A 12,125-nucleotide genomic window follows, 5' to 3' on the forward strand; every position below is an offset into this window, starting at 1 on the left:
GAGGGACAGCACAGATTTAGCACCTTTTCCTTCTGGTATAAATTCAGTGCTGCCTTCCCTGGAACTGTTAGGACTGTTGTTTCTTCCCTTCTACACTGTAATTGTCTGGTTTTGTCCTTTGTTCAGCTTTTGGCTTGGCTCACTGAAGATTTTTAAGCTGTTTTTAATCTCTGGCAGATTTTATTACCTGTGTGATGTATCAGTTTATCTCCACAACCATCTCAACCTTTCTGCAAGAGCAGGTGAGGCAGTCAGAAGTGCTGGGATAAGCCTCTCCAAAGTCACCAGGCAGTCATTTACCCATGACTTCATTCCCCAAATGTAAGCATTTATAGAAAGGAAGTGTGTTAGAGGATAATCACTCAGGGAATGTCAGTGCAAATTGTTTTCATCTATGAGGCGCCTCATGATGCTGTAAAATCAAGGTAACTGTGCATCCTTACCCCTTGGGTGTTCCAGAGAGAGAATGTGTCTGTAAAATCTTTGTTACACTGCCCTCTGCTTAGGTCTGTGTTGGTTCCTGCTGGTCAGAGCTCATTGTTTTGGGTCTGGGCACGCAGACTTCACGTTGCTGGAGATGTCAGCAAACATCTAAACTGGCTTTTCAGCCAGCTCCTGGTTTCATTTCCTCCTCTCAGTACTTGAGAGAACAGAATTGAGCTCTGTGGAGGAGCAAGGAGGCAGCCTGTGAGTAGTGTTGATTCTGTCCAGTTTCTGAGTTAGAATGTTTTAGTTTGCAAATTGCAAATCAGATTGCAAGATACTCTGTGTAGGATTTGTTCGTGACACTTGCCTCAGTACTGCGATCGCAGCTTTCTGCCTCTTCTCAGGAGGATCTGCATTGGAATCAGGACTTGAAAGCTCTGTGGAAAATGCAAATCTCCGTGAGGGTTCAAACCTTCATGGCTTTGACCAGAAGCTCCAGGGGAAATTTCTCCCCTGGGGATTTTTTCTGGGCTCTATCTTGTCAAAGCAGCCTAAGTCGTGCAGAGATTGTCAGCTTGCCTGAGTGCAGCCTGCTGCGGTCAGGTGAAGCCTTGCTGTCTTTTTATCCTCCTGTAGCCATTTTACTTTCATTCTGGCTGAGGTATAAAATAATTTAGTGGCTCAAAGAGAAGAGTCTGTCACCTTTTCTGCACTGTGATGGTGTCAAGATCACCCAGAAGCGAACAAGACACGGAGAAGGAAAATTGCATGCGCTCTGCAATCATAATGGCTACAGGCACCGCAGGAATGCATACATCCCAACCTGTTCTCCATGGCTGGCTGGAGCAGGCCAGCATGGGGGGAGCTTCCTGCATCCCCCTTCCACTCCTCACACCAGCACTGAGCTCCTTGTGCCCTGTCCACAGAGAAAAGAAAGGCCTTGTGAAAAATGGATCTGGTATATTGAAGCCTTCCCTAGGAGCTGCCTTCTGCCTCTGTTGTCTGCTCTTCAGACACGCAGCAAAGGCCAGGGTGGCAGCATTTCTGATTCTTTGCAAGGAAGCTGGGAAAAATCTTTCCCTATGTCAGGTCAAGGGTATTTTTTCTGAGGTGCAGAAGTACCACAGCTACAAATGCAGAGGGTTGTTTCTTGAGAGCTGTGGTTGTTGCCAGCTTTTCCCACAGGTTCTCATATTTCCGAGAGGATGTCACAATAATTCAGAGAGTGTATTCCCAAGGTCTAAACTTTCCCTGGTTGATAGGGGCATAGTCCTTGGAGACTTAAAAACCTGACAGGTAATATGTAAATGGTTCAGTGCCAGCCATCCAGCTGCTCTCTTTCTTCAGACCTTGCATTTAGCCCAGTGTCTGGTGTTACACCAAGTCAGTTTTGTGATGAGATGATGGATGGATCTCCCTTTCCTTTTAGATGACACACTAAAGTGCAGACAGCTCACAGGCACTGAAGGGTGGCAGCTCCCTGTGCTTCTCCAGCTTTATCCTGTGCTTTCAGTTCCACACCAGACCTTCGATACGGAGTGTTTCCATGTCGTTGTGACTCCCTCTTTCCCGGGTAATGAAGTATTTTAAAGCCCTACATGGAGCTCCAGGATGGGAAGAGGATTCCTTTGCAATTACTGCAATCAAAGCAGTAGTGCTGAAAGCAGCCTGATTTATGGAGGAGTTTTTAAATGGAGTTGCAGAATATGATACAGTGACTCTGGTGGGGCCAATTAGTGGATTAAATTATCTGTATGTAAAGCCCATTTTAGCTCTGCAGTTTTGGATCTTGGTGCCTGTTCCATTTGTATTTCTTGGCCGAGTTTAAGAGGTGGATGTGAAGCTGGAGTGATGTTATAACCACGGCACTACAAGAAATGCAGAGAGCAGCGTAGTTAGATATTAACTGTGATCTGCACTTCTGTGCATGCTGATCCCTGAAGAGCTGACCATTTATTTTCTAGTGTTTAATTTTTCACTTCTGTTCCCCAGAAGAATGTAGACCGGTTTAACCTTAAGCACCTATCCTCAGCTTTCCTTTTTTTTTGCACCAGGGCGTATTTGTCCATATATTCTGAGCTCTAATGAGGAGACACATTTGTTTGCAGCAAGATATCATAAATAAGAGGACAAACCTTCTCCACCTGCTGCAGCAGGATGAGGTGAGGGATGATCTGTGATAGCAGGCACCGCCAGCTATGCTGAAAGCCTGGAATCCCCATCAGAATGGATGAGCAGATGGAGAATGTCATGACTCCAGTGTCAGTCCTTGCATTAAGGGATGTGCACACTGATCCCAGGGTGCTGGATAGCCTCTGTGAGAAACAGGCTGTGAGCTATCTCCCTGTAACCAACAGTGGGGTTTTGACAGGTTTGGGTTCTCTTCAAAACCACTGCATTACCAAAAATGAACACTGTTGTTCTTCGCTGGTGAAATTCCTTTCTTTTGTTTCCTGGAAAGCTGGCACAGTCTCTTACTGTTGGCAACAGGAGGAAGAGAAATGCCTGAGAGCATAGGAAAACAAGGTGCCTTAGGTAGGGAATTGTTCCAAGGGCAGGAACTGGGTTGAGTTTCATACACTGTGGTTTGGTTGCAGCGTGCCCAGAGCCCGGGTGGGTATCTGTGGCAAACGGGCACTGGAGCATCTCATCCCCTGCTGCACGGGACAGATATCCTTAAGCATGCAGAGGTTGTGGTTGTTTTGACAACTGTAAACTAAATTTATCTGGAAATAAAAGGAAAAATTTAGTCTTGCCTTGCTATGTGTGCCTCGTGTTTTATTTATAGTTTGTTAGCCAGACCTGCTGACAGGATGTATCTTAACTCTCTGCCTGGGGAATGAAGGGAGGTAGGATCGTACCAGCCGCTGCCTGGAGAAGGCATTCCAGAGGCTCTGTGAAACTTTACGTGAGGCAGAAAGTGTGCAGGCAGATGGCAGCTGCTCTAATTAAGACTTAGTGTCTCTGTCTGTTTTCCTGCTGCTGTGGTTTTTAAGGTGTCTCTCTTCTTTTTAACACCAGAGGAATTTGAGTACTTTGTTATCTGTAGAGCACGGTAATGGATCATGTTGCAGTGATAAACGGGCTCAGGGCCACTGAAGTAAACGTCTTGAACCTTCAGCAAATTAGAGGATGGGATGACAAGTCTGGCAAGTCAGTGGCAGCTGAAGATGTGTAAATGAAGTTGCCATTTATGGTTAGTGATTGCCCTTCATCAGGATCTGTGAAACTACTTCCTAGCCTACACAGGTCTAGAGATGCCAGGCAAAAGGAGACTCCAGTAGCAAATAAACATGAAAAGCACGGCTTGCCTTCGGGTGCTCCCGATGCTCGAGTGCAGTTTAGCCTGAGGGTGTTGTGTTGTTGTTTTGCTGGTTGGATTCCATCTTTTCGGGTTTTGGGTGGTTTTGGCAGTGCATCAGCAGGAAGGCTGTGCTGAGTGAGTGCCTGCTGGCGGTGACAGACTGACGTGCCAGAATGTTTCAGTGTTTGAAATCAAGTCTCTCTCCTTCTCTTCCTGTGGGGTCTTTGCCCAGGGTCTGCTCTCAGGGATATATAAAACTGGGTTTGTCGTTTCAGAATTCCAGAAGCTGTGGAGGAGCATTCCCGTGGATTCTATGGATGAGGAGAAGATAGAGGAGTATCTGAAACGACAGGGTATTTCTTCCATGCAAGAAACCGGACCAAAGAAAATAGTAAGAGATGCAAATTGTAGATCTTCCTGGGAAATCCCCCCCTTCCTGATCCCACAGTGTTAATTCCAAAACTTGCTGGTGAGCCTGTGCACGGCTTTGTGGAGCTTGGGGAAGTGTGACCAGTGTTAAAAACTGGGAAAACCACGTGCTGCAGCCAGTCCATGATAAAAATCAGTCCGTGATTTTTATGACTCCTTAGTGCCAGTGTAATTAATTTGAGCAGCATCAAAAGAGGGCAAGCAGGAATCCCTGTGAGCTCCACGGTGGCAGCTTCTGCTTGAAGCTTTACAGTGCATCAAGAGTAGTAGTATTTTGGGAGGAAGTGTTGTGAGGGGGTTTAACTTTCCTGCTAAACAGCTTTGAAATCCTGGTGGGATTGTGGATAGAACTGTGGAGCATCTACCTGCTTCCGTAGCTGCATGGGGTGGTTTGGAACCTGCACTTAGAAATGGCACCTTTACTACTGGGCCTGGGATACCTTGGCTCTGCTCTGTCCCCAGGGTCATCTCCCTGCCTGGATTGGAATTGGATGCCGTTGCTTCTCCAAGAGCCAGAACTTCCCTTCCCTGCCCACCCCTGGTTCTGGCAGAGCTCATCTTTCGCAGCAGTGGTGACCGGCACGGTGTCACACGTCAGGTCAGACGTCACAGGTCTTCTGACTCCTGTTTGTTTCTTCTTGCAGGCCCCCATTCAGAGGAGGAAGAAACCTGCTTCTCAGAAGAAACGCCGGTTTAAGACTCACAATGACCACTTGGTTGGAGTATTAAAAGATTACTCTGATGTGGTTCCTGGCAAGCAGTGAGCGGTTGAGTTCAGGAGCAAACGCGCGTTTCTAGACGGGCTTGCTGCTGCTGGGGCTCGGTGTCTGCTCGCAGAAGGACTGACTGTATATAATAATGTGATGTGTTTCCCCCACCCCAGCAACTGCCGAGGTGAAACAGGTCAGTTTAAGAGCGAGTGTGAGCTACTAAATTTAGAGGTTAATTTAATTAGCTAATGGGAAACGTTTCTTTGAGTAAGAGGTTCTCACTAGTTGCCTGTTGGCATAGGGTGATAAATGGTGCTCAGCATGTAATGCAGGAATTCCTGCTCAGTGCTTAACTCTGCTTTTACATTGCTTAATGGGTATTTACCTGGAATTACTTACAAGGGGCTTTCTAGTGGGTTTGAATTCAGCATTTGTTTTACCTGTTTCAGGAAAACCTTTTCCTAAAATCACTGCAGGCAAAGTTTCTTTCACAGTCAAATACACCCCCGGTTTGTAAGCTTCTTCCTTGCCATGGGACTGAGCTTTACTGAAAGACGTGATATCTGAGACTCTCCCTAAAATCCCAGCAGGCAGGCTGTGGGATGGGATGCAGCCAGAGCCTTCCTAATGTTAATTAGGAATTGCCCTTGGCGATGTCTCCTCACTGTTGTGGGTACAAGTGTGTTGCACGTTCTGCTCTGTGCACAGGAGGGAAATAAAACGACGGTGTAATAGTGTTTTGGGTTTTTTTTCCTTTTAAGTAATAAATTTTCAATGCAGGTTTCCAGTGTTGCTTCCTTAAAGAACGAGAGAATCGGCAACTTTTGTGCTTGTTGCATTTTCCTTTTCACGGAGGTAAAGGAATCTTTGCTGTGTTTTTCCCCCTCTCAGTGGTAAAAAAAAGCCCTGCTGTTCTGGGCTAACGCTGTCATCCTTCTAATGATGTCTGGGGAGAGGAGAGGAACCACCTTAAATGCAAGCTCCCTGTAGATGCCTGGTGTTCTGTGCAGCACAGCCTTACATGGAATGTGGCCAAATCATGTCCTCTAGATAACTTATTTTTATGTTCCGAACCAGAGTCGGTCAATGCTGATCCTGTTTGCGCGGCGCTGCAGGAGAGGAGCTGTTCCTCCGCTCTTCCAGGGTTAGGATCAAAGATAAAAGAGGTGCCTGCAGCTCCCCACCGACGGCAGATCGCTGAGCAGCACAGGCTGTTGTCTTGCTTGATGCAGCCGGGGTCGAGGCAGAGGCCGTCGGGTGTGGGCACGTGAGCAGATGAAGAATGAGGCTTTGTTGCTGTCGCTGTGAACAAGTTCTGTCAGCTTGGGGAAATACGCTTCCGTAAGTGCAGCGTTTATCCTCCTGGTTTTAAAGGCTGCTCTTGTGAGAAACAGACAGTGCTTCCAGCGTTGCACATGTCAGCCCTGTTTAAGGAGCTGCCAAATGCCATTAGGAGGTTTCTTCTATTATTTTTATATATATATATATATATATATATATTTCATGCTTTTAAAATATATATATATATATATATATATATATTTATAAAAGCATGCTGCTCCAGATAGTTCTGAAAGTCTTTTTCTTTCCTCTATTTTCCAGGTCAGCACAAACAATTCCTCTTGGTGCTTTTTAGTTTTCTGTTAAAGCTCTTCTTTAAGTACTTACAGCACACTTGTGAAACTGTTCGCCTCTCTTCTGTCATCTTCACTCAAGGAAAAAAGGTTCTCTTCCATCTCCTGCATTTTTGAGCAGTGATCCTTTTTTGATGGTGGTGCCTGGACAAAAGCAGAGCTCTGAGTTGCCTTCCCTGCCTTTGGGGAGTCTCCTGGAGTAACTTCCCAGTTGTCTTACATAACACTGCCCTTCCTCTGTGAACCAAAGCTGGCTGTAAGGTAGGCTACCTGCTTTGTTTCTCTGCTCAAGTGATTAGGATAATAGAGTCTGAGTCTAAAGAAAATGCCTCCAGCTACTTGGGAAGATTAAAAATATGTTAGGTCAAAAAACAGGAGAGCAGAAAAGGGAAAGTGACTGTGAGCTCTGTGTGCTGCACTGGCCTGGTCAGGCTCCAGTGTTCAAAGGAACAAAAGGGTCCAGGTGGTGTCCAGTTGGAAAGACTGAATTAGATGCTTTGCCTCACTGGTGGATGTCTTCTGCTCTGCAATAGTAGCGGAAAGGGCACAAATAAGCTTTGCAGCTTGTTAGGGTAAAATGTAAAAAACAGCTGAAGGGGAGCTCACATTGGCCTGTTAGTGGTGTCATGGGCAGTGGTAAAGAAAACAAGTTGGAACAATAAGCACAGGATCATAGAATCCTGAACTGGCTTGGATTGGAAGGGATCTAAAAGCCCATCCTATTCTAGTCCCCTGCCATGGGCAGGGGCACCTTCCACTAGACCAGGTTGCTCCAAACCCAGTCCAACCCAGCCTCAGCCACTTCCAGGGATGGACAACCACAACTCTGGGTAATATGTGCCAGGGCCACAGCACCCTTGCAGGGAAGTCTTTCTTCAATATATCTAACCCTAAATTTCCCCTCTTTCGGTTTGTACCCCATCTCCCTCATCCTGTCACTACGGTCCCTCTCTGGCTTCCTTGTAGGTTCCTCCAGGTACTGGAAGGGGCTGTGATATCTCCATACAACCCCCTCTTCTCCAGGATGAACAGATTCAGTTTTCTAAGCCTGTCAAAAAGGAGTAGGAGCTCCTCTCTTTGGTGTAGACTTCATGAGTTGGATTTTGTTTCCAAAAGATGTTCCCAGTGCTCCTCTTTTTTAAAAGATATCTTCAAAATCAAATGGTGGAACTAGAAAACATCTCAGAGCATGAATCTGTTTTCTGAAACCATTTTACTACCATTGCTGTCCACTTCAGTCTATTCACAGTGTTATATCCTGATCAGGCTTTCTGCTGAAGTTCAGCTGTTAAAAACTTAAACCTCCTTCGTATTCCCCCAGGATGTTCTCTTGCGTTCTGTGTCTGGCAGAATGACTCTCCTGGTGGCCAAAACCACCATGCCCTCAGCTTGCTTACTTTGGCAAAACCCTTCTTCCCTCTGACTGGCATTCCAAAGGGCTGCTGAGAGGAATCATTTTCTGTCCTGGCAGCCCTGGGCCTTTATCACATTTTCCTCCTCCTTCCCTGGAAGCATCTGCTGCAAACCAATAAGACGAGGGCACTTGGGCTGAGAACAGAGAATATTTCAGAGGGAAGTGGTCTGTGGCAGGCTCCTTGGTCTCGTGCATTTCAGGAAGGTTCTTTGGCAAACCCACCTCGGTCTTCCTTTACCTGTCCCTGTTTCTTCCGCTCTCCTGAGGCTCCTGTCCGGCAAGGGCGTTGTTCCCTCAGCTCCAGGGTTTGGTGGCTTGATCCTGGCAAGGTTTTCCTTTTTGAAGGGACAAGTTGAGTAGCCCAGGTATGTCACACTTTTAAACATGGATCTCTGCTAACTAACTTCTCTCCTAAAAGTTGCTCTAAGTGCAGAGTTATTCCACCTCCTCCTCCATTATGATGATCATTCTGGAAGGGGATGGAAAGCAGCAGGATCGTGTATGGTTGAATGAGAAAACTGACATAAGGCGATGTGTACGAGAGCTAATCTATAATTCATCATGATCATTCCAGGCTTTTAGAAAGCGGAGGAGAGCGAGGCCAGGGAGCCCTGAGGAAGGGTATGGAGGCCCTGCACGTGGCTGCAGCCAGCGAGGTCTGTCACTTCCGATGAGCACGGGCGGGCGGTGCCGGGCCACCAGGGAGAGCCGCGCTCCCGCTACCTGCTGATGGGGAGGGGCTGCCTTTGCAGATGACTAGAAGCAACCCTGGTGCTGACATCTCGTTATTTCCAGCTTTGTTGCTCACTTTCCGGTCGTTGCTAATGTACCGGGCCCAAATTCCTTTGTGTGTTACTGCCTCGGGGGCCTCTGGCAGCTCCTGCTTCTGGGGGAAGGATGTCCAGTAGAGCCAGTGCTTAGACTGGCAAGGCTAACCACTGACAGCCATCAGGGAGAGGAGAGCTTGGATCTCAGCCTGCCTGGTGCTGGCTTCCTTCTGCTGGCAAAGTCAGGGATGTGGCAAAGGAGGTGCTCTGGGGTTTGATCTCCTCCCGGGGGAGAGAGGGTCTGCTCTGGCACCGTTCCTCAGGTCTGTCCTTTGGCTCTGTGGGTGTGTTCTGACGGCGTCAGCCCTGCGCAGGCTCTCTGGACACATCCCTGCAAAGCAGATAAGAAAGATTGGCATCTCCGCAGAAGAGAGGGCTTGCCTGGACACAGCAGGGCTCCCTGGTATTGCATAGCTGTAGCTGTTCTCTTCCCAAATGAGGTGACCGCAGCCTGCGCCACTCCGGCAAGGGCCAGCAGAGCGAGGGAAGCAGATGGCTCTCCACTCAGCACTACGCTACTCACACCTGGACTTTGTGTCCAGTTTAGGCCTCCCCCTCTATTCAATCACCCCTCCGTCCCCAGGGGTGCAGGTTGGAGCTCCCAGGCTGGTCAGGACTGGGGGCAGAGGGCCTGGGAGGAGTCATGGGGGGCTGGGACTGCTCAGTGTGTTGAGCAGGTGGCTGGGGGTGTTTGTAGTCACAAGGTACAGCAGTGTCAAGGGCAGCAAGGAGGATGATGTGGTCAAATGCTTTGGGCAGCTGTGGCAGATGACATAATGGGAGAATGTGGGAAGTTTGGTTTGGATGTTAGGAGGAAAGCAGCTGGTGGGGAGATGTCTCCATCCGTGGAGGGTTCAAGCATTGCCCAGACAAGACCAGGCTGCCCTGGTCTCTTGGTGGCAACAATCTTGTTGTGAAAGGGAGGTTGGATCAGAAACCTCCTGCAGCCCCTTGTACCCACACACACCTGTGGGTCTGAGCCCTGGTTCCTTTGGTGCCTCCTGGCATGCTGTAAGAGCAGTTTTTGTTTCCCCTGGCTTGCAGTGGCCTCTGTGTTACTCAACAGCCCAGGAAAAACAGCCATGACTCTGAAAACCCATCAGTGCTCCAGTGGCTGGGATTCACGTGTCAAACTGCACCGGCCTCGTGGGCTGGACATTGTGCAGAGTACGAGCACAGCAGGGCAAAAGGATGGTTAAGGCAGGAGGTTGTCCTGCCATTAAGTTAATTTTTTGACTATATACCTGCACTTCTGGGCTTGTATCCAAGGCCTGAAGTACTTGTGCGGTTACTTCCTGCCTCCATCAGTTTGGTTGTGTTCTCTATTCCCTCCTGAGCTGGTTATTAATTATGGAGACTGCAGAGATGAAGTCCAGACTCTGCTAATGGTTGACTTCCCAGTGTTTTAGAGGCAGCATTTCAGGGACCTGCTAATGGGATTTCTGAGCTTTGCTTTTTTAAGCCCCACTGTCATCTTGGTTTGTACCCTGAGCGAGGCAGGTCGTGGCGTTCAGGTGTTGGCTGGAGCCTGGCTCTCGGGGCAGATGACATCTGCAGCACCCAGCTCATCCCCCTGGGTTGGAATGTCCTGCTTTTCATGCTGGCAGGGAGATCAGAGCAGCCTTGCCTGGCAGGTCTCAGGCAGTGCAGTGACCCTTGCAGGGTGACACCTCTCGATTTGCCCTTTAGGAGCCAGGGAACAAATCCATGCTGAGCGCTGTGCCGGGCCCCAACTATCCTCACCAAGCTACTCATCTCTTTGCTCTTAGTCACCATCTTCCCTCACAGCCTGTGTCTCAGCCCTTAAAGCTGCCTGGCCAAGCCCTGGTGCTCTCACATCTCTCCTCTCCCAGCCTTGTTATTCCTTCTCCCCCTCTCCCAGAAGTGGCGCTGGGCTTGCTCCTCCTCCCTGCCCCATCTGGGCTGCGGGTGCTGCCGGCCTTGGCGCCGGCTCTGTCTGCCCTTTGCTCTCCCTGGCCCGGCTGGCCCATCTCCATTCCTGCAGCAGGATCCCCTGTCCCTTCTACTGCTGCCTGACCATCCACCACAACTCCTCTGAGAGATTTGGCTCTCCTTCTCCCACCTCATTCCTGTTCCGCTGCCATTCGCTTGTGTCCGTCTGATGCGGGGAATCAGTGCTGTTTTTTCTCGTAGACCCAGCCAAGCTGTTCCTTGCCTTTGCAGCTGTTTCCAGCCTGCTGCCGGTCAGCCAACCTCTGGGCAGGGATGCACAGGAAGGAGCTGCCTGCATCCCCCCCCTTCCTGAGTTGATGCTGGGAGGATGGGAAAGCAGAAACGATGAGAGTGCAAAATCTCGCTTTGGTTTTTCCAGCTCTGCTTGTTCATATTCCCCAAGGACTTATCCCTTGTATCGGATGGCAGCGCTGGCCTGGGAGTCCCTGATCCCGTTTTGCAATTCTCCCGTGTCAGCCAGCAGCTTGGGCCTTCCTGTAAGTGCCCCAGTGGTCACAGGGAAGGAATGTTCCCCCGGCCACAGGGGGAAAGGTCACCGCGGGCAAAGGGAACACCAGGCGAGCAGCGTGCCGCTCCCGCCCCTTGCTGATGAGGGCAACGCTCATCAGCACGGGGACAAAACCAGCCAGGCTTATGGGGGAAATGGGAAAAAAAAAATAGTTCAAGAGGTTAAATATTTTGGGCAAGGCCCCGCTTCCTTTCGCAGGGCAGATCTGGGAGCAGATGCAATGCCCAGGCAAAGTCCAGGATGTGTGCACGTTTCACGGCTCTCTTAGCTGGAGGATGTTTGCTGCTGAATCCGCTCCCAAAAACATCTGTGTGTCCCTTCAAGCCGTGCCTGGGACAGAGGTTTTGGCCAGTGGCTGCTGCTCGGAGCAGCTCTTGGGCTGAGCAGTGTGTTGTGGCTCCCTTCCCTTCCTCCCCCGTGCCTGCCAACAAACCTCTCCGCTGGATGCAACTCGGAAGGAAAGCTGTGAAAGCCGTGACTCGCGGTGGCGGTGGCCGCAGCAGGATTTACATCCAACATTAAGGGCTTAACTCATCCCTGCCAGCCAGGGGTTTCAAATAACTGCCGTGCCTCTTCCTTCCACCCTGGGGCTTGTAGCTTTTTTAATCCTGGCCTTTACACCCCATTTTCCAGGTTGCCTTTGCTAAGCTGGAGCTTGCTCCTGGCACTTGGTTTTTGAAGCCTGGCCTGTTGGCTGAAGCTCCTGGGGGGGCTGGTCGGATTTGTCAGGGTGGGGGCAGAGCAAAGAAAGGAGGAGGCATTTCTAGCTTGGGCTTACAAACCCGAGTTCTTCAGAATTCCCAGCGTGTTAAAAAAAATACGGAGCTAATCTGGCCCTTCGTCTCTAGGTTACGTTTGCCTCAGCCGAGGCTGAGCTCATGGAAAATTGCATCCCAGCT

General features: G+C 49.4%; 1 protein-coding gene across 11 annotated transcripts in view; it reads left to right on the plus strand.

Moving 5' to 3' along the window:
- Positions 1 to 12,125, plus strand: part of GTF2E2 (general transcription factor IIE subunit 2) — a 29,403-nt gene that overhangs the window by 15,416 nt on the left and 1,862 nt on the right. For 6 of the 11 annotated variants that reach the window (XR_015287326.1, XR_015287325.1, XR_015287324.1 and 3 more), the window contains exons 7-8: positions 4,006 to 4,121; positions 4,804 to 5,062. Coding sequence is in view for 5 of the 11 variants with exons in the window: in XM_086890659.1 (XP_086746785.1) it covers positions 4,006 to 4,121; positions 4,804 to 4,923 (236 nt within the window). In the remaining 6 variants the exon portion in view is untranslated. Of the gene's footprint in view, positions 1 to 4,005; positions 4,122 to 4,803; positions 5,653 to 12,125 lie in introns of those variants that run through there. The other 5 variants (XM_086890659.1, XM_023926473.2, XM_023926471.2 and 2 more) reach the window with 1 other exon arrangement.

Source organism: Cyanistes caeruleus, chromosome 5 (assembly GCF_971803275.1).
Source record: "Cyanistes caeruleus chromosome 5, bCyaCae1.hap1.1, whole genome shotgun sequence".
In the NCBI taxonomy this organism is placed as follows: domain Eukaryota; kingdom Metazoa; phylum Chordata; class Aves; order Passeriformes; family Paridae; genus Cyanistes; species Cyanistes caeruleus.